At 39.7% G+C, this 22,556-nt stretch overlaps 1 protein-coding gene across 1 annotated transcript in view; it reads right to left on the bottom strand.

Annotated features, from left to right (window-relative positions):
• Positions 1–22,556, bottom strand: part of MORC4 (MORC family CW-type zinc finger 4) — a 64,314-nt gene that overhangs the window by 9,885 nt on the left and 31,873 nt on the right. The window contains 5 exon segments of the mRNA XM_033201069.1: positions 6,206–6,381; positions 7,758–7,812; positions 8,217–8,285; positions 9,615–9,743; positions 14,876–14,974. Of these exon segments, the coding sequence (XP_033056960.1) occupies positions 6,206–6,381; positions 7,758–7,812; positions 8,217–8,285; positions 9,615–9,743; positions 14,876–14,974 (528 nt within the window).

The following is a 22,556-nucleotide window of genomic DNA, read 5'->3' as shown; positions in this document are numbered from 1 at the left end:
TTTTTTACTTCATTTTCTATTCTTCTTGCACTCCTATTATGCATGTTAGTGCATTTCATGGCGTTCCACATTTCTCTGAAGCTCTGTTCATTTTTCTTTTCCACTGTTCTTCAAATTTCATAATCTATAACGGATCTATCTTCAAGTTTTTTTATTCTTTATCCTTCCAACTGTAATGTGCTGTTTAGTCCCTTTAATTTTTTTTTATTATCAGTTATTATACTTTGCACCTTCAGAATTTCCATTTGATTCTTTTTATAAGTTCTGTCCATTTATTGATATTCTCTACTTTAATTCTTTAGACATGGTCTCCTTTAGTTCTTTGAACATATTTATAACAGCTGCATTGAAGTATTTGTCTGATAAATCCAACATCTGAATCTCTTCAAGAGCAGTTTCTATTGCTGTTCCTCCCCACCCTCTGCTCCCATGTAGAGCTCACACTTCCCTGTTTCTCTTCATGTTTCATAATTTTTGTTGACAACTGGACATTTTAGATAATATAGCAATTCGGACACTGACCTCCCCTTCCCTATGACACTGATGTTGTTGTTTGCTTGGTTGTTTATTTAGTGACTTGGCTGAACTGACTCTATGCAGTCTATTTCCCCTGTATTAGGTAGCCTTTGATAGACTTGTTCAGAATTTTTTTTTCTTGATTTTAATCTTTCACCTGGCAACCTAGTTCATACCTGGGTTGGCACAGGCCACTTGTTAGTTAAAGGTTGTGCTTAAGTCCCTTCAGCTGGTTAGATTTTTACCCTTTTCCATTGGGTGTGTGCGAGACTTGGAGGTTACTACCAAAGTTCAAGTGTATGCTTCTGTCCCACATTCAGCCAGGTACTAATAGCTTAGATTTTCCCTCTTCAATCACCCTGGAGGTAGCATAGCATTGAACATGTACATAGTCTCCCAGATTGCCAGGGAGGTATGTGATTTCATTTTTAAGCCTGGTTCCCAGGAGTGCCCCTGGGTCACAGCAACATTGTTCAGCCAGTGGTTGGTTAGAGGTTGTGCTTAAACCCCTAGTGCCAGGGAGGCTCCTCTTCTTTACTGTTTCATCTGTGTTCAGCTTGAGGACTGCTTTCAAGTTCACCTTAGGTCCTGCTCTGATTGCTTCTGAGTGGGTGCAGCCCTGTGTTTATACACAGCCTTTCTGACACCCAGGACTGACTATGATCCAAAGAGGGCTCTTGACTGTATTTCCCTGATTCTCTCTGTTACCAAACTTATGATTGCTTGCACATTTTGCTTGTTGAAACTTGTCATGGAGTTATAATTGCCCTCATAATTGTTCTCCACCAAGATCTCCATTATTTTTGACAACGCCCCTTAGTCACAGAATTCTTCATGTTCTGCTCCACATAAAGTCAGTTCCTTTAGGTAGAGCTGTGGTGTTCTTCATCCTTAATGCTTGCCTCTCTCTTTAAGCAGAATCTCTGGAACAGTGTGCAAGAACTAGAGACAACAGTAACATACTTCTCCCAGAATAAAATCCCTTCTTTATGAATGGGTGCTGGGGTAATTTTTGGCTTACTTCTTCTAGCACAGACTTCTGACCTATGAGCAAGCTCGGGTAGGAACAACAGGGGCATGGTATTACTAACTTGCTCTTCCTTGGCGAGTGCTCCTACCCTATAAGTGAGGACTATGTGGGGAAGAGAAGGCTGGGAGAAGAGAGACCCAGTCTTCGTGGGTTTCCCTGGAAGAGAGAGCTTCTACAAAACAGAACTGGACAGGAGATGAGAAAAGCCAGAAGCCTGCACCTCCCAGGTAAAACCATAGCTCTAGACAAGGAGCTAGGGGAAGAGGAAGCCCCCATCTTCTAGACCACACCCACGTGGATTAGAATTCCCTTGAATAGTTTTCATAAAACAGAGCTTGGAGTGGGACACGTTGTGGTTCAAATGCCACTGACTCTTGCTGTTCTTCCTAAGATTTAGTAGATTTCTTGAATATTTCTCCCTTTGCTGTGTGCCCCTAGGACAGTATCTAGAAATGCTGATTTTTTAAAATATATTTTTTCAAGTTAAACAGTTATTTGTTGGTGAGAGAGTCCACTATGCTCATTTCTCCATTCTGGAAGTTGCTTCCCCAGATCATATTTTTAAATGTTAATACTGGCCCCTGAATCAATCTTATTCATTTGCAAAATTGTTCTTCTATTTCTACCCCTTGTTTGTTATTTCAAGTATTCCTTTAGACACATTAGAATGTCTCTACTTCTCTCCCTCCACCATTACAGTGCAATTCAGAATTTCTTGTTAACCTTTAAAAATATGAACTAATTAGCCTTTGACATATAGCTTACTCAAATCTAAATATCTAAATAAATTACAGTCACTAATTCTTCCCTTCATTCAAATGCTTACGGTTACTTTAGATCTTTCTCTTTTTTTTTGAGACAGGGTCTTGCTCTGTTGCCCAGACTGGAGTGCAGTGGCACAATCACAGCTGGCTCACTGCAGCTTACGCTCAAGTGATTCTCCCACCTCAGCTTCCAGAGTAGCTGGGACCACAGGCACACGTCACCACACCCAGCTATGTTTTTTATTATTTGTAGAGAAGAGATCTCACTGTGTTGTCCAGGCTGGTCTCAAACTCCTGGGCTCAAGCAACCCTCCTGTCTTGGCCTCTCAAGTGCTGGTATAAGAGGTGTGAGCTACTGTGCCCGGCCACTTTAAATCTTATTTTGTATCACTCATAAGAGAACTATATGTATTTGGCCGGGCGCAGTGCCTCATGCCTGTAATCCCAGCACTTTGGGAGGCCAAGGCGGGCACATCACAAGGTCAGGAGTTTGAGACCAGCCTGACCAACACGGTGAAACTCCGTCTCTACTAAAAATACAAAAATTAGCCGGGCATGGTGGCACGCACCTGTAATCCCAGCTACTCAGGAGGCTTAGGCAGGAGAATCGCTTGAACCCGGGAGGCGGAGGTTGCAGTGAGCCAAGACTGCACCACTGCACTCCAGCCTGGGTGACAGAGCGAGACTGTCAAAAAAAAAAGAAGAAAACTTATGCATTTTATATGTAAATATTGGGGCTACCTTACATATCAAACTTTGACCTTATCACTACCCTAGAACAGGGCCTTTCATAAAGTAGGCACTCAAATACAGTCGTGCATTACTTATTGATGGGCATACGCTCTGAAAAATCCATTGTTAGACGATTTCCTCATTGTGCGAACATCATAGTCCTTACACAAACCCAGATGGTATAGCCTACTACACACCTAGGCAATCACCTATTGCTCGTAGGCTATAAACCTGTGACTGTAGTGAATACTATAGGCAACGTAACAAAATGGTATTTGCATATCAAATATATCCAAATATACAAAAGGTACAGTAAAAATACAGTATTGAAAGTTTATGGGATAACTATTGTGTATGTGACATCTTGTTATTGAACAAGATGTCATTATGTGGCGTGATTATACACATAGAATGAACAAATAGAAAGGGATTATTTCCTTTAACAGAAATAAGCTGTCTTCCCCTAAAAGGTTATACCTGCTTACATACTGGTGGAACCTATTCTTTTTTTTGTTTTTGTTTTTGAGACGGAGTCTCGCTCTGTCACCCAGGCTGGAGTGCAGTGGCTGGATCTCAGCTCACTGCAAGCTCTGCCTCCCAGGTTTACACCATTCTCCTGCCTCAGCCTCCCGAGTAGCTGGGACTACAGGCGTCCACCACCTCGCCTGGCTAGCTTTTTGTATTTTTTTAGTAAAGACGGGGTTTCACCATGTTAGCCAGGATGGTCTTAATCTCCTGACCTCGTGATCCGCCCATCCTGACCTCCCAAAGTGCTGGGATTACAGGCTTGAGCCACCGCGCCCGGCCTGGTGGAACCTATTCTTAATTGCAGGTCCTCTCCTTCCCTTGCTAGATTTGTGGGACCCACAAAGCTGTTTCCAGTGACACCTGTGGAGCTCCTGCTAAACTACCCCACTAGAACTAAATGTGTTTTCTGGATACCGTAGGCTTTATTTTATCTAGAGTTAGTAAGCTGAACTACATGACCCAAGGACCCTTATCAGCTTCCTATGCTGATAATAACAGAAGACCTTTGTAACTCTTGATTAAACCTTAACGTTTTCTCAGAAATCCTATATATTTTACTAGACTCTTGAGTAACTCCATTTTCTCCCATAAAAAGGTAGTCTCAGCCCAATCAATGTGATTCCCTCAAAAAGGGTAACTTGAAATGACACAATCATCATTTACTGATCTTATGTAACATATATGACATTAGCAACAGCAACTATCACATACCTCTTATGTATCTCTCTCTAAAATAATTTTATTCTCAATAAATAAAAATTACACATGAATGGTCAATGTACTTTACCTGTCCTCTACAGCCAAAACCTCACTCTCGATATAGCAATCTATAAAGACTCATATAAAAATTCCAATAGAGACTGATGAAGTATGCCACCCAATGGAAGTTCTATTGTACTGCATTCATAAAATAAGTATATAAATTAGCATTTGTAATCCCCTTGAGGTTACCAAAAACCACTACAGAGTTACAAAAGAAACACTGGAAAAAAAGGAAAAGTGGTCACAGTAGGGAAAGGATAGTCTTCAAAAGCAAAGACACCTGACACTCCAGCAGCAATGGTGATATATGAGCATCTCCAGGAGACCAGGGTAAAAAGGTAACAATGTGCTTCAAAAACACTTAGCATTTACAGTGCACCCCTCCCAACCTAAAATGGGAGTTGGAAAAGTATGCATGGAAACGGTATAATTAGGCTCAAGCTCCTGAGACTAAGGTTGGATTCTATTTCTTATCCCATTGCTACAAAATTCAATCTTAGAAACTGCTTCTTAGATATGACTCAGATTCAACCATACTTATTGAGTACCTACTATATTCCAAGGCACTGTTCCATTGTGTATTTTTTTTTTTTAAGAGATGAGATTTCGCTGTGTTGTCCAGGCTGGTCTCGAACTCAGAAACACAGAGAAAAAGAAACCAACCAACCAGGAGTCACTTTATACTATTATGTATTCCACTGACTATTCTACAATATGTTAAGAAGATATCCAAACTGAAAATAGTCACTAAAGTTCACATCCCGACTGGGCATGGTGGCTCACTCCTATAATCCTGGCACTTTGGGAGGTTGAAGTGGGTGGATCACCTGAGGTCGGGAGTTCAAGACCAGCCTGACCAACATGGAAAAACCCTGTCTCTACTAAAAATACAAGATTAGCCGAGCATGGTGGCGCATGCCTGTAATCCTAGCTACTCGGGAGGCTGAAGCAGGAGAATCGCTTGAACCCAGGAGGGGGAGGTTGTGGTGAGCCAAGATTGCACCACTGCACTCCAGCATGGGCAACAAGAGCGAAACTCCGTCTCAAAAAAAAAAAAAAAAAATTCACATCCCACTATATAATAGTCACATTACTGATGAACATAGACATTTCTACTATTAGACAGCAACCCTGTCCCTGCCCTATATGGCTTGGCCCTACAAGAGTGAGAAGCAGAATAGAGAGGAGAAAGCAAAGAGTCATAATTAGGAGTACTAAGTTCAGTCCCATGGCAGTAAACGGGCAGTCACATCCTTCAATGCTTTAAATACTCCTGATATGTAAGAAAAAGAACAGTTATGCTTTCTTGTTATGAAGACACAAAATAACACTGATGAGGTGCTAGAAGGTGAACAAGTAAAGTCCAATGCTAAACTTATACTAATAATTTATTATAGGAAACAACAAATGATAAAGCTTACCTAATGGCACAAATATATAATAGTTACTTTTATATGTGGCCAACATGTGCTAGGCCTATGAGGCCCCAGAGAACTTCAATATCCATACACTGAAGAAAAGGAACAATGCTTATCGAAATAACATTACCTTATTTGTGTAGTATTTTACACTTTTCAAATTTTGCCTATTATTTCACTTGCACAATTCCCAATATAATGTGAATACATGATACATAAAAAGAGCATCAGCAAATGATCACCTAAAAATTATAGACCTGATACAGCAGTTATAATACTGAAAAACTGGAGGTACATGCAACACACAATTCTATCAACTTAAAATTGTGTTTCTACTTCTGAATTCCATGCTAGGCCTTAGAAAAAATAGAAACAGGGTAAAACATACCAACTTACTCTACAGGAAAACAGACCCTAAAGCTTACTATTGACAAGAGATCATGCTTTTTAGTCACCTGGAAAACTGAAAAACACTGGAATCCAGAGGCTTAAGTTGAAGAGAAGGTGATCTGCTTTCTTCTCCACCAGATGGAAGCACACTAGGGCTATGAATTCCCTCATATTCAATTGTCTTGTTATTCAATCCAGCCATTTCTTGAATAGTAAGGATCTTCGGTGGATTACTGAATACCTAGAAAAGACAGAAATGATTTGTAAAAGTCTCAAATTCAAACCAAATGTCAAAGGATGAGTCAATCCTTTTGATGCTAGGAAAGAATGCTTGGCCAAATAAAAAGAAACCATTTCCTACACAAAACAAACAGTGTGCAGTAATGTACACTAGAACACTGAACCCAGGCATACTCAGTTATCAACCTTATCAGCTGGACACCAAACAGACCTCCCCCAACTTACTTACTGGCTCCTAGAATTATCCCATCCCCAATATAAACCCAGGCCCCCAATCACTAATTCTCTCTTGTGACCCAGTTTAAGGCTGAGTTTTCACTCCTCTCAGATGTGTGATGAGGGTAGGGATGGTGGGAAAATGCACTGCAGCAAGTGTCTGTGCCAGTTTGGGAGAAATACATGCGACAGACTAACATATATTCATAGTACACACACACACACAGACATGCATCTGGATCCTGTGGGAGAGCCAGCTCATGAAAATACTATGAATGATTAAGGTGAGGGAAAATATACGGGAGGTAAACTGAATGAGAACAGGGCAGTCCTAGAAATCTCCCAATCTCTACATCAGACAATTAAACCAAGGCATTAGGGTATGAAACCTGATTATTCATATGCCTGGGTCTTGGCAGGATATCAGAAGAAGAGTTAGTATTAAATTGCCTCTATCCTCACCAGTCTGACCTACCCTGATTGAGTGGGTGGAAGGTGAATCTAACATGCGACTAGCAGATCTCTCTGGGAAAGAGGGTCAAGAGGGAAATCATGCAGAAAGGCATGGTTGGGAGGGGAAGATATAGGGTGCTATGGTGGCTGTCAGGAAAGGAGTGTCCCTGAAAGGACGGCCAACCTTATTGCACCCTTCAGCGTCCGGAGCTGGGCAACCATGTCCGAGAGACAGTGCTCCTGAAAATTCAAAACAGCAGAGTTTTTATAAAGCCAGCCAGCCTGAAAGCAGGGATCGGGGAGGAGTACAAAGAACCACCCCTTCTTCCCAAGAGGAAGGAGAAAGGGATCACCCCTGAATCTTAGAAGAAAAGAGACAGGAAAAGCAGACACTTAACAGGAGAAGCCTGTATGAGGATGGAACACAACCCTGAATATTCTGTGACATTGAATGTGACATTCATACTGTCCAGATTCAGTATTGAATCCAAATCTGGAAGATAAACGATTTGACTCTTCTATTTTTGGTGATCTAAACATCAGTGACAGCAGAGCAAAGCAAAACCAAAACATTCGATGAAAAAAGACCACCAAAAGAAATGGTTTGTTATTTCTATGCAGCTTTCAAGATTGCTGCTTCCTTCAACTTATATTCTCTGCTGGGGAAAATGTTGTGTGAGAACGATAAGGGTGTACACTGCCTCTCACCTGGTGGTTCTCATTTTCCATAGGCATCTTCTTCTTCTCCTCAACAGTTTGTTCCCTAGGAGAAGATAAAAGTGCTATTTAATTCACTCATGAAACTTCTCAGTATGAAATGCACTGCCAATTGTAGATTTCGGTTATAATATTCCTTCCAAATAACAAATACTGTGAGCCTCATTGAATAACAGGGTGGCTTTCTGAACTAGGTTACTAAAGTGAGATTTTAAGTGCCCCACCAGAGAGAGAGCGAGAGAAAGAGAGGAGAAAGACTAAATACAATCACTAGTTGAGACATTCAAGAGATGATTAGAAGGAATAAAGAACTGGGAGAGCCGAGAGGTGAAGAGGGAAATTATTTAAGAACCAAAAAAAATTCTCTCTTCTCAAAACTCCCCTGTCCTATAAGGAAGTGTCAGGCTACTCTACCCTATGATAGAGAACACCATCTCATGTATACTCAACTGTTTCTTAGCTTTGCTCAAGCACAGGTCTTCGTCAATGAGTTCTTGTTCCTCTGGAACAGAGCATCTCCTGCAGTATAGAGAAGAAATCATGCTTTGGAAAAAAACTGGGTCCTTCACTTTTACCTTTTAATTTCCTTACAACTATGCAGGTTAACAACTCTCTAACATTATAGAGTTCAGATCCCATTCAAATTATAAAACCTTGTTATATGTAAAGCATGAGAAAGAGAATTTTAGGAGTAAAAACTGAAAGGAGTACTAGAAAATACATTCAGTGTCAAAAGTAATCCCAGAAACAAACAAAATTTAACAATAATTGGTAGCTATATTACACCCAGTTTATAAAAGGGCAAAGTGGCCTGCAAGGTTATGTCTCCTGTACTGAAAGATAAAGTATTCAAAAATGAGACTTCTAAGTACTCAGTTCCATATTCTAATTACACAATCTCATTTACTCTCCATGGAAAGATACTTATGCATATCTAGAGACTATGAGGAAATGTTTGTATTTATAGACCTAATCTTTGTTCGTTTAACTTCTTCAATTTTAGACATTTTCCCCTAAAATACATACCCATTTTAGCACCTTTCTATCAGTATTTATCCTGCAAGAAGAATTTTAAGAAAGTCACAGCTGAATTGAAGTACACTGACTTATTATTATGAACCTATATGACTATTGAGTCAAATTTTTAAAAACTTTTAAAGTTAATGCCCACAGATATGCCAGATGCTATTTAGATGTTGGATGTTGCAAGGAACATACGGTATATTAGGAAGCCAAACACACAAACAACACTGAATATACAACAGGTACAGGTACTACTGTAGAACACTGATTCCAAATACGAAGCATATAAAGAACATCATCGACTTGACCTGGAATGTAAAGTCCCTGGTCTCAAAGAGTTTACAACCTCCTGAAGAGCCAAAGCTCTTCAAAGATACATATGTGAAAAACATCCAAAAAGTACAAAACAATATGTGAACAAACGTCAATAATCAAATACCAGAGGAAAGCAGAGTAAAATAACTGTAAACTATGGTCAACAGGAAAAGCATCACACAAAACACTTCCTCCCCAGATGGATGTGATTAGGATAGACAAATGGAATGCGGAAAGTCATTGCAAGCAAGAGGAATGACACTATCAAAGTCATGGACATGAGAGTAAGCATGGCATGTGTAGGGAATAGTGAAGCCACAGGCCTGGCTCAAGTACAAAGTTTGTGTTAAGATACCGTGAAATGTAAGGCTAGATAGGTAAGGTGGGGTCATTTAGAACAGGGCCTTGAATGCCAGGCTGAAGGGTGTGAACCTCAGATGAAAAATGTTTTAGACTATAGAGATAAATCAGGAGTTACCTCGAGCATAAGACTGAATCCTGGAACCTTACCTGTACTTTGGATGGGAATTATAATAACAAAACCATCTTGCAGGTAACATGGATGGATCAATCTTGCCAGGAAGCTTCCTCCATTTAAGACACTCATCACACTGAACCCATGTCTGGTCAGGAACCTTCCTGAATGAAGGAAAATGGAAGGGTGACTGTGTGTATCTTAGCTCTGTGCTTTGTCTTAAATTAGAAAGGTGCAGTCTAAAAGAGAAAGAACCTAATTTCATATATGAAATGTGTTGGGAATGTTATCATCTCAGTGCCCAAATGTATATATTTTTAACTTCACAGATTAAATGATAGAACTATAGCAAATATGGATATGAAAAACAGTAACAAGTATTAACATGGTGAGCTACTTTTATGGAAGTCAATAATATTTATCCCGTAACCAAAACCACTTGTACCCCAAAAGCTATCGCAACAAAATTTTTTTTTTTTTTTTTTGAGACAAGAGTCTTGCTCTGTCGCCCGGCTGGAGTGCAGTGGCCGGATCTCAGCTCACTGCAAGCTCCGCCTCCCAGGTTCACGCCATTCTCCTGCCTCAGCCTCCTGAGTAGCTGGGACTACAGGCGCCCGCCCCCGCGCCCGGCTAATTTTTTGTATTTTTAGTAGAGACGGGGTTTCACTGTGGTCTCGATCTCCTGACCTTGTGATCCGCCCGCCTCGGCCTCCCAAAGTGCTGGGATTACAGGCGTGAGCCACCGCACCCAGCCAGCAAAATTTTTAAAATAATTTTTATCCTGGTAGCACTTGTTCCAAGCAAACAATAGGATAATTTTAACTCTAAAATTTATTAACTTGGAAAAATTCTGTTTATTACTATATTACCAAGAAATAAAACACATAGAATCATTTTGTTTGCTCCTGTCCAATCACGTAACAGGCTTAAAATGCATTTATGGGAGTCATAGAAGCATTGCCATTAAAACATCTCCCCCATTTCCCTACAGAGACTCCTTATTCCTTTTTGTTTCCCTCTCAAGAAAAACCCTTTGCTTATAATACTTCAATCAAAATTTTACAAGGTTGATATTCCCAAAGTTAATCTTAAAAAGTAATATAAATTTGATTAAATTTCATAACTAGAAATGGTGGCTCCAGACAACAATGGGGTTAAATTAAGATAAAACTCTTCCAGAGTTCAACTCTTAAAATGCATACCCACTCCCACTCCCCTCAGTTACCTACACTTTAGAGTGAATTTGTTTCTCTGAGAAAGAAAGTGGCCTTATAATGACAGAAGTACTCAGTACCTAAGGTATAAAAGACAGGCTAGAGTGAGAATAAAGAAGGCTGGAGAAAAGACACACAAAGTAAGAAGAGGGGCACCTCAGCCAATTTCACTAACATGTAATTTAGCCCAGGATGAAATTTATGCATGTTATATTTACACTGCTCTTATACTAGATATTTCAACAGACTGGCGTGGTTCTTTTATGTCTTAGTTCAATAATTTTCTTAACATCTTAAATTGTGCTTTTTACTTTCTTGTGGTTGTTGTTGTTTCCTTTTAGACAGGGTCTCACTCTGTCTCCCAGGCTGGAGTGCTGTGGCACAATTTCAGTTCACTACAACCTCTGCCTCCTGGGCTCAAGCAATCCTCCCACCTCAGGCTCCCAGGTAGCTGTGGGACTACAGGCACGTGCCACCACACCCAGCTAATGTTTGTACTTTTGGTAGAGACGGGGTTTCAACATGTTGCCCAGGCTGGTCTTGAACTCCTGAGATCAAGCAATCCACCTGCCTCGGCCTCCCAAAGTGCTGGGATTACAGGTGTGAGCCATCGTGCCCGGCTTTAAAATGTGCTTTTTTCTAAATATAAAAGTAATATAAGCTCAATATTAAAAGCTAGAAAACAGAGAAATATATACAGAAAATAAAAGGCACTCACAATTCTACCACTGAAATACAATGCCCTCTTTTTTTTTTAAACCCTGTTGAACAAGAAAGTTTGTGCACATTTTTGGATCTACAGCTTCCTATTTCCTAGCTCCAGGCTGTTCCAGCCTTGCAACCTCTAAGCTGTAAGCTCAGGCCTGACCTCTGGTGTCTATGTATTTCTAGACAGCCACTGTTTTAGAGCCAGAGTCAGTAAAAAGCAGCTTCAGCAGTAGTGGGAGGGGAGAAGAAAGATGATATTAGCTTTGGTTCTACATGCATATGCACAGGAGAGTCTCTTGCAGGGTGCCAGTATTACTCTCTCGGGGATAGGCACGCTTAGAGGTAGCAACCGTCTGTTTCGGGTTCCATGCAGATCATGGTATCATGGTAGATCCTTCAATCCAGGCAGATAGGAGAGCCTTTTAGCCCATGCATTCAGGAAATAGGTAGCCGAGGCGGCTGTACTACATTCCCCTCATTGCATCCCTCCAGAAGAAAGCAGCAGTTAAGAACTTAGGTTTGGGGGACCTGATTTCGAACCTATATTTGAACCTTAGGTCTACCACTTGCTGCTTGTCTAACCTAAGGCAAGTTACTAAAGTTCTTGGTGTATCAGTCTCTACATCTATAAAGAAGTAACAATAATATCTAACAGATAGGGTTGTTGTGATGATTAAATAAATCACTGCATGTAAAGAACTTAGAACAGTGCCTGACATATAAGTAAGTGTTCAATAATTACCATTATTACAGTTCTGCTTCCAGCACACACACTCTCTAGCAGTATGTGAACATCGGTTTCACTGCATTAATCACTGCTAATTTGAAAGGCAAAAAATGGCATCTCATCTTAGTTTGTACTTCTTTGAAAACTATGGAGGATGGCCATGAGCTGACAACCATCTGATCTTTGACAAACATGACAAAAACAGAAATGGAGAAAGGATTCCCTATTTAATAAATGGTGCTGGGAAAACTGGCTAGCCATATGTAGAAAGCTGAAACTGGATCCCTTCCTTACACCTTACACAAAAATCAATTCAAGATGGATTAAAGACTTAAATGTTAGACCTAAAACCATAAAAACCTTAGAAGAAAACCTAGGCGATACCATTCAGGACATAGGCATGGGCAAGGATTTCATGTCTAAAATACCAAAAGCAATCGCAACAAAAGCCAAAATTGACAAATGGGATCTAATTAAACTAAAGAGCTTCTGCACAGCAAAAGAAACTACCATCAGAGTGGACAGGCAACCTACAGAATGGGAGAAAATTTTTGTAATCTACTCATCTGACAAAGGGCTAATATCCAGAATCTACAAAGAACTCAAACAAATTTATAAGAAAAAAACAACCCCATCAAAAAGTGGGTGAAGGATATGAACAGACACTTCTCAAAAGAAGACATTTATGCAGCCAACAGACACATGAAAAAATGCTCATCATCACTGGCCATCAGAGAAATGCAAATCAAAACCACAATGAGATACCATCTCATACCAGTTAGAATGGCGATCATTAAAAAGTCAGGAAACAACAGGTGCTGGGGGGATGTGGAGAAATAAGAACACTTTACACTGTTGGTGGGATTGTAAACTAGTTCAACCATTGTGGAAGACAGTGTGACAATTCCTCAAGGATCTAGAACTAGAAATACCATTTGACCCAGCCATCCCATTACTGGATATATACCCAAAGGATTATAAATCATGCTGCTATAAAGACACATGCACACGTATGTTTACTGTGGCACTATTCACAATAGCAAAGACTTGGAACCAACTCAAATGTCCATCAATGATAGACTGGATTAAGAAAATGTGACACATATACCACGGAATACCATGCAGCCATAAAAAAGGATGAGTTCATGTCCTTTGTAGGGACATGGATGAAGCTGGAAACCATCATTCTCAGCAAACTATCACAATGACAAAAAGCCAAATACCGCATGTTCTCACTCATAGGTGGGAACTGAACAATGAGAACACTTGGACACAGGAAGGTGAACATCACACCAGGGCCTGCTGTGGGGTGGGGGGAGGGATAGCACTAGGAGATATACCTAATGTAAATGATGAATTAACGAGTGCAGCACACCAACACGGCACATGTACACATATGTAACGAACCTGCATGTTGTGCACATGTACCCTAGAACTTAAAGTATAATTTAAAAATAAATAAAATTTAAAAAAATTAAAAAACAGAAGAGGGTAATACAGCCATTAGGTTGCATTTGAAATAAAATTTTACATCATACATTTGCCTAATAATTTCCATTAAAATAACAGGTACCTACTCCAAAAAGAACTTCTACCACTCCAATGTTTGTCTTGATGGTGGTGTAACTGACTGTGTATGTGTTGCTACACATTCGATCCTCTGTATTATGCTCCTTACCTGACTTGTCTTAGAGTCAATAAATTCTACCTTTTCTTTAACATAATGGGTTCTCTATTTCTACTCTCATGTACTGGTACAGTCCCAGCAACATTCACTAGGAATTAAAAAAAAGGGAAGTTTGCTAACATGTCTGAACACCTACTATATGCCAGTCACTGTGCTAAAAATGTATGTCACCTAAGTTAATATATTCAGACAGGTGAAGTAACTTACTTACCCAAGCTCACTCAACTATTAAAAAGCAGATCCAGATTTTCAACCCAGGAATGTTTGATTTAAATAGCCATAATCTTCTACTGTATCACACTACCAGTTTTAAATTGACAGTACTCAACTCTTCACATTTATGATCCAGACCGTAAATGTGTTAAAGCAGAATGAAGAGGTTTAGAGAATGAAGCAATTAGTACCTGTGAGTTCCTATTTTTAATCAATTAAACTTCCTGATGTGAAAAGCACCATCCTACTGAGAGGTGAGGCCAGCTGGACTTACTGGGTCAAGTGGGGACTTAGGGAACTTTCCTGTCTTACAAAAGGATTGTAAAACGTACCAATCAGCACTCTGTAAAACGCACCAATCAGCAGGATTCTAAAAGTAGCCAATCGTGGGGAGGATTGAAAAAAGGGCACTCTGATAGGACAGAAACGGAACATGGGCAGGAACAATAAAGGAATAAAAGCTGGCCACCCCAGCAAGCAGTGGCAACCCACTCGGGTCCCCTTACAAGCTGTGGAAGCTTTGTCCTTTCGCTGTTCACAGTAAACCTTGCTACCGCTCACTCTTTGGGTCCATGCCATCTTTAAGAGCTGTAACACTCACCAGGAAGGTCTGCAGCTTCATTCTTGAAGTGAGTGAGGCCACGAATCCACTGGCAGAAACCAACTCCGGACACATTACCCTTGTTCCTTCCATTTGATCTATGGATATTATCCCTAATACATTCATATTCTATATCTATTACTTACAGTATTGGCCTGGCTACAGCTGAGGTCTCAAAATTATCTTGAGATGTTTTTTCCCTCCAGTAAGCATTGAGCTTCTGGGCAAGGGCATTTATTGTTAACCTGAAAGAAAATGCAAGAAGTATGTCAAAGTTTAGCCCTTGTTGAACAATTCTTTGATCTTTGAAAAGTTCCCATTTAACAGATGCCAATAATTTAGAGTATCTGGCATACTTTCAAACATCTACACTTTAAGAAACCAAGATGGGAATCCATTGCCTTCGCAAGCTATGTGTCAAAATGACAAAGTCATAACACTGAACAGTCACTTTGGTTGAAAAGGTGAAATGGTCACAAGTGCTAAAAAGTAGAGTTCTACAAATTTTCAGGGCTTGTTGAATCATGGAGTGTGTGGGTAACTTGACATTAGAGACTATGACTGCAGAGACAGGATAGAGCTAAATATTGATAAGTTGATGGGGAGTTATTTGATTGTCAGATGACTACAGGTAGATAATTCAGAACAAGGTAAAAATCAGAGGATCAAATACTGTACCCTATCTATTATAAATCAATCAAATATTAACTCTAGTATGTCTATATAGTCCCTCTTCATCCAAATGCTGATCATAGTAGCATTATGGTGCCCATGAACAAGCACTCCAACATTCTACTACACAGCCATTACTGGAGGCTGTATCTGAGTTCCAGCCCTTGGTCTTTCTCTTTTATTCTCTCCCCAAAGGAACAACAGAAGACTCAGGGTCAACAAAAAATGTGATTTATAAAAATCAAAACCTGAATTTTACTTTTAAAAACTTTCAACTTTCGAATTGCTAATTCCTATTTAATTCCATAACCCAAGATTACAACTTAATGTAGAGCTATACACAACTGGAAAACTGTACACTTAGAATTCAGAATATTTTAAATATCTTGGCCCCCTGGCTCATTCCCCAAGGTTTTTGCAGAGCTCTTCTCTTGTTAAGAGAAACTCTTCCTTATCTCCAACCTTATTCATATTAAATTAGATTCTCACTACACAGAAAAGATTAAAGTAATCATATATGACCTCCCCTATAAACTCTTACTCCCTTCAACCTATTAATGTTCCTATTCTTTGTCTATATCCTTCCCTCAAGTCACAGATGAAGAACTATTCCTCATTTCCTCTTACAAATCTACTTAAAATCTACTTTAAAAAGAAGTAGATTAGATGGGCTTATGGGAAGATGGCAGAATAAGAAGCATGTGGAAGCTGTCTCCTTACATATACAACAACTGCAGTAGCAAAAGCTGCATGATGTAACTATTTTGAAACTCTGGAGTCTATTGGAAAGTTTGCAACTTCCAGGGGAAAGCTTGGATGGTAAATTGTGGTTAATTTTGGTCAATTTCAGTTCTTAGCTCAGTAATAGCTACCCATTCCCCACTCCCAGCCCTAAAGAAGCAACCCTGCATGTGTTCTAAGAGCAACTTGTAGGAGCCAGTGTGGGCAAAAAGGACACTGTCCTCCAAATATTGCAAATCTATCCCCTGATCACTGCTCGCTGCTTTTGATCACAGATGTGAAAACAAGAAGCAAGAGACCATTGTTGTTGAACCTCCCCCATTGTTTCAACCCTCTCCTCCTCCAGTTGAAGTGACATCCAGAGGATTCAAAGTCTGGCATCTTTTTTCCCTCCTCTATTTCTCTATTTTCCCCTTTCATGAGCCAGACATAAAGACAGGACATTCAAAAGCAATTCCACATATAGGGAAAATTAGAAAGCCACTGTGAATGTCCAGAAAAAAATGAAAGCTGAAAAAAGAAGTGAAAAGACCTTAAACTTACTTCTCAGGTTATTCCTTGGCACAGAGAAAGCCTACAACAATAACAACAACAACAACAATAACAAGAAACTGCAAACCGTAGGAAAGGAGAATTTTATTCCCAGTGTTACTACATTATTAGATTCAAATGTTCAGTTTGCAACAAAAAGTTACAAGGCATACAAACAAACAAGACAGGGTAGCCCATTCAAAGGAAAAAAACAGAAATCACCCCTGAAAAAGAACTGATAGATCAACTCGACAAAGATTTTAAAATGGTCTTAAAGATACTCAAAAAACTATATGAAGATGAGCAGAAAGTCAAGAAAACAATGCATAAGCAAAATAGAAAATCAACAGAGGTAACAAACCTAAAAAGAAATCCAAAAGAAAGTCTGAAGCTGAAGAGTCTAAAAACTGAAATGAAAAATCCACTGCAGGAATTCAAAGGCAGATCTGATCAGACAGAAAAAGGATCAGTGAACTTGAAGATAAAAATTGGAAATTATCAAGTATTAAGAGCAGAAAGAATAAAGATTGAAGAAAAGTGAACAAAAACTAAGGGACCCATAGGACACCATAACTGGTCCAACACATGCATTAGCAGAGTCCCAGAAAGAGAAGAGAGAAAGGAACAGAAAGAATATTTGAATAAATAATTGCCAAAAACTTCCCAAATTTGATGAAAGACACGAATATAAACATCCAACCTTAACTGCAAGTAGGATGAACTCAGAGAGATTCAGACCCAGACACATTGTAGTCAAACCATGAAAGTCAAAGACAAAGAGAGAATCTTAAAAACACCAAGAGAGAAACAACATATTACATTCAAGGAATCCTTAAAGTTTGTAACTCCACTTTTTATTTTCTATATAATGTAAGATAATACATTTAAAAGAAAAAAGTGGGCCAGTTGCAGTGGCTCATGCCTATAATCCCAGCTATGTGGGAGGCTGAGGCAGGAGAATAGCGTGAACCAGGAAGGGGAGGTTGTAGTGAGTCAAGATGGCACCATTGCACTCCAGCCTGGGCAACACGAGCAAAACTACATCTCAAAAAAAAAAAAAAGAAAGAAAAAAAGAAAGAAAAGATAAAAGTTACAAGTCTGCAAGCCAGTATTATTGTAACTGGTTTGTAACTCCACATTTTGTTTTCTACATAATTTAAAAGGCTAATCCATTACAATTATTTGTTTATGATTTTGGACACACAATGTACAAAGATGTAATTCTGTGATATCAACAACTGAAAGGAATGGTGATGCAGCTGTTAAAGGAGCAGAACTTTTGTAAGGAATTGAAGTTAAGGTGGTATAAATCGAAACTAGAGTGTCATAACTTAAAGATATTAAATGTAATTCCCATGATAACCACAAAGAAAACAGCTATAGAATATACACAAAAGGAAATGAGAAAGGAATTTAAATGTTTCACTATATAAAAAAAATCACCTAAACACAAAAGATGGCAATGTAGGAAATGAGGGGCAAAGAAAGCTACAAGGGACACAGAAAACAAACAACAAAATGACAGAAGTAAGTCTCTCCTTATCAGTAATTATTTTAAATGTAAATGGATTAAATCCAGATTCACAAAGATATGATATATGAAAAAGAATATAGCAGATGGTATCTGGAAGTGGGGTACTACTATAACAAATACCTAAAAACATGGAAGTGGCTTTAGAATTGGTAATTGGCAGAGGCTGCAACAATTTTGAGAAGTTTGACAGAAAAAACCTACATTGCATTCAATGTAGTAGAAATATAGATGTTAATAAATGCTTTTACTAGTGAGGGCTCAGAAAGAAGTGAAAAATATGGCAGAAAAAAACACAAATTATCTTAGAAAATACCCAAATCATTGTAAACAGACTATTGGTAGAAATATGGATGTTAAAGGCATTGCTAGTGAAGGCTCAGAAGGAAGTGATGAACATGTTATTGGAAAACTTGAGAGAAGATGATCCTTGTTACACAGTGGCAGAAAGCTTAGCAGAACTGTCCTACAGTTATGTGGAAAACACAACTTATAAATGATGGAACTGGAAATTTAGCTGAGGAGATCTTCAGGAAAAGTGTTAAAGGTATAGCCTGATGTCTTCTTGCTGCTTATGTAAAATGCAAGAGGAAAGAGACAAATTGAAGAATGAACTGTTAAACAAAAAGAAACCAGGACTTGATGACTTGGGAAATTCTCAGCCCATTCACATTGCAAAATATGCTAAAATTTAGAGATTCACTGTCAGGAAAGTATGCTCTAGAGAAAAAGTTGAGGCTGGCCTGGACAATCTTTTGTTAATATCTCAGAAAATCAAAAGGTCAGAGCATTCAGTCACACAAAATACTCTTTGAAAAGATAAAGTGAGCGCTTCCAAGATGGCTGAACAGGAACAGCCCCAGTCTACAGCTCCCAGCGAGACTGACGCAGCAGACGGGTGATTTCTGCATTTCCAACTGAGGTAACTGGTTCATCTCATTGGGACTGGTGGGAGAGTGGATGCAGCCACTGAGGGACAGCCAAAGCAGGGTGGTGCACCGCCTCACCGGGAAACACAAGAGGTCGGGGGATTTCCCTTTCCCAGCCAAGAGAAGCCGTTAGTGACTGTACCTGGAGAAGCAGTACACTGGTGTCCAAATACTGCACTTTTCCCATGGTCTTTGCAACCGGCAGACCAGAAGAAACCCCCCTGTGCCTGGCTTGGCGGGTGCCACGCCCACAGAGCCCTGCTCGCTGCTAGCGCAGCAGTCTGAAATCGACCTGGAACATGAGACCTTGGCAGGGGGAGAGGCATCGCCATTGCTGAGGCTTGAGAAGGCGGTTCTATGTTCACAGTGTACACAAAGTGGCAGGGAAGCTCAAACTGGGCGGAGCTCACCACATCTCAGCAAGGCCTACTGCCTCTCTAGATTCCACCTCTGGGGGCAGGGCATATCTGAACAAAAGGCAGCAGACAGCTTCTGCAGACTTAAAAGTCCCTGCCTGACAGCTCTGAAGAGAGCAGTGGTTCTTCCAGCGCAGCGTTCGAGCTCCGATAATGGACAGACTGCCTCCTCAAATGAGTCCCTGACCCCCAGTAGCCTGACTGGGAGACACCTTCCAGTAAGGGCCAACAGACACCTCAAACAGGTGGGTGCCCCTCTGGGACAAAGCTTCCAGAGAAAGGATCAGGCAGCAATATTTGTTGTTCTGCAGCCTCCGCTTGTGATACCCAGACGAACAGCATCTGGAGTGGACCTCCAGCAAACTCCAACAGACCTGCAGCTGAGGGGCCTGTCTGTTAGAAGGAAAACTAACAAACAGAAAGGAATAGCATTAACATCAGCAAAAAGGACATCCACACCAAAACCCCATCCATAGGTCCCCAACATCAAAGACCAAAGGTAGATGAAACCACAATGATGCGGAGAAACCAGAGCTGAAAGGCTGAAAATTCCAAAAACCAGAACACCTCTTCTCCTCCAAAGGAACACAACTCCTTGCCAGCAAGGGAACAAAACTGGATGGAGAATGAGTTTGACGAGTTGACAGAAGTAGGCTTCAGAAGGTGGGTAATAACAAACTACTCTGAGCTAAAGGAAAATGTTCTAACCCATCCCAAGGAAGCTAAAAATCTAGAAAAAAGGTTAGACGAATGGCTAATTAGAATAACCAGTGTAGAGAAGAGCTTTAATGACCTGATAGAGCTGAAAACCACAGTAGGAGAACTTCGTGAAGCATACACAAGCTTCAATAGCCAATTCGATGAAGCAGAAGAAAGGAAATCAATGACTGAAGATTAAATTAATGAAATAAAGCGAGAAGACAAGATTAGAGAAAAAAGAGTGAAAAGAAATGAACAAAGCCTCCAAAAAATATGGGATTACGTGAAAAGACCAAATCCACATTTGATTGGTGATTCTGAAAGTGACAGGAAAATGGAACCAAGTTAGAAAATACTCCAGGATATTATCCAGGAGAACTTCCCCAACCTAGAAAGACAGGCCAACATTCAAATTCAGGAAATACAGAGAACACCACAAAGATACTCCTCGAGAAGAGCAATCCCAAGACACATAATTGTCAGTTTCACCAAGGATGAAATGAAGAAAAAACTGTTAAGGGCAGCCAGAGAGAAAGGGCGGGTTACCCACAAACGGAAGCCCATCAGACTAACAGTGGATCTCTCTGCAGAAACCCTACAAGCCAGAACAGAGTAGGGGCCAATATTCAACATTCTTAAAGAAAAGAATTTTCAAATAAGAATTTCATATACAGTCAAACTAAGCTTCATAAGTGAAGGAGAAATAAAATCCTTAACAGACAAGTAAATGCTGAGAGATTTTGTCACCACCAGGTCTGCCTTACAAGAGCTCCTGAAGGAGGCACTAAACATAGATAGGAACAACCGGTACCAGTCACTGCAGAAACATGCCAAATTGTACAGACCATCAACACTATGAAGAAACTTCACGAATTAATAGGCGAAATAATCAGCTAGCATCATAATGACAGGATCGAATTCACACATACAATATTAACCTTAAATATAAATGGGCTAAATGCCCCAATTAAAAGACACAGACTGGCAAACTGGATAAACAGTCAAGACCCATCGGTGTGATGTATTCAGGAGACTCATATCACACGCAAAGACACACATAGGCTCAAAATAAAGGCATGGAGGAAGATCTACCGCAGAATTGGAAAGCAAAAAAAAGCAGGGGTTGCAATTCTAGTCTCTGATAAAACAGACTTTAAACCAACAAAGATCAAAAGAGACAAAAAAGGCCATTACATAATGGTAAAGGGATCAATTCAACAAGAAGAGCTAACTATCCTAAATATATATATACCCAATATAAGAACGCCCAGATTCATAAAGCAAGTTCTTGGAGACCTACAAAGAGACTTAGACTCCCACACAATAATAAAGGGAGACTTTTGCATCCCACTGTCAACATTAGACAGATCAATGAGACAGAAAATTAACAAGGATATCCAGGACTTGAACTCAGCTCTGGATCAATCAGACCTAATAGACATCTACAGAACTCTCCACCCCAAAACAACAGAATATACATTCTTCTCAGTACCACATAGCACTTATTCTAAAATTGACCACATAATTGGAAGTAAAACACTCATCAAATGTAAAAGAACAGAAATCACAAAAAACTGTCTCTCAGACCACAGTGCAATCAAATTATAACTCAGGATTAATAATCTCACTCAAAATCACACAACTACATGGAAACTGAACAACCTGCACCTGAATGACTACTGGGTAAATAACGAAATGAAGGCAGAAATAAAGATGGTCTTTGAAACTAACGAGAACAAAGACACAACATACCAGAATCTCTGGGACACGTTTAAAGCTGTGTGTAGAGGGAAATTTATAGCACTAAATGCCCACAAGAGAAAGGAGGAAAGATCTAAAATCACATCCTAACATCACAATTAAAAGAACTAGAGAAGCAAGAGCAACACATTCAAAAGCTAGCAGAAGACAAGAAATAACTAAGATCAGAGCAGAACTGAAGGAGATAGAGACACAAAAAATCCTCCAAAAATTCAATGAATCCAGGAGCTGATTTTTTGAAAAGATCAACCAAATAGACAGACTGCTAGCAAGATTAATAAAGAAGAAAAGAGAGAAGAATCAAATAGACACAATGAAAAATGATAAAGGGGATATCACCACCAATCCCACAGAAATACAAACTACCATCAGAGAATACTATAAACACTTCTAAGCAAATAAACTATAAAATCTAAAAGAAATGGATAAATTCCTGGACACATATGCCCTCCTAAGTGTAAAGCAGGAAGAAGTTGAATCTCTGAATAGACCAATAACAGGCTCTGAAATTGAGGCAATAATTAATAGCCTACCAACCAAAAAAAGT

Source organism: Trachypithecus francoisi, unplaced genomic scaffold (assembly GCF_009764315.1).
Source record: "Trachypithecus francoisi isolate TF-2019V2 unplaced genomic scaffold, Tfra_2.0 Lachesis_group6, whole genome shotgun sequence".
Taxonomy (NCBI): domain Eukaryota; kingdom Metazoa; phylum Chordata; class Mammalia; order Primates; family Cercopithecidae; genus Trachypithecus; species Trachypithecus francoisi.
The sequence above is the reverse complement of the archived record's forward strand: the minus strand, read 5'-3'. Positions and strand labels throughout refer to the sequence as shown.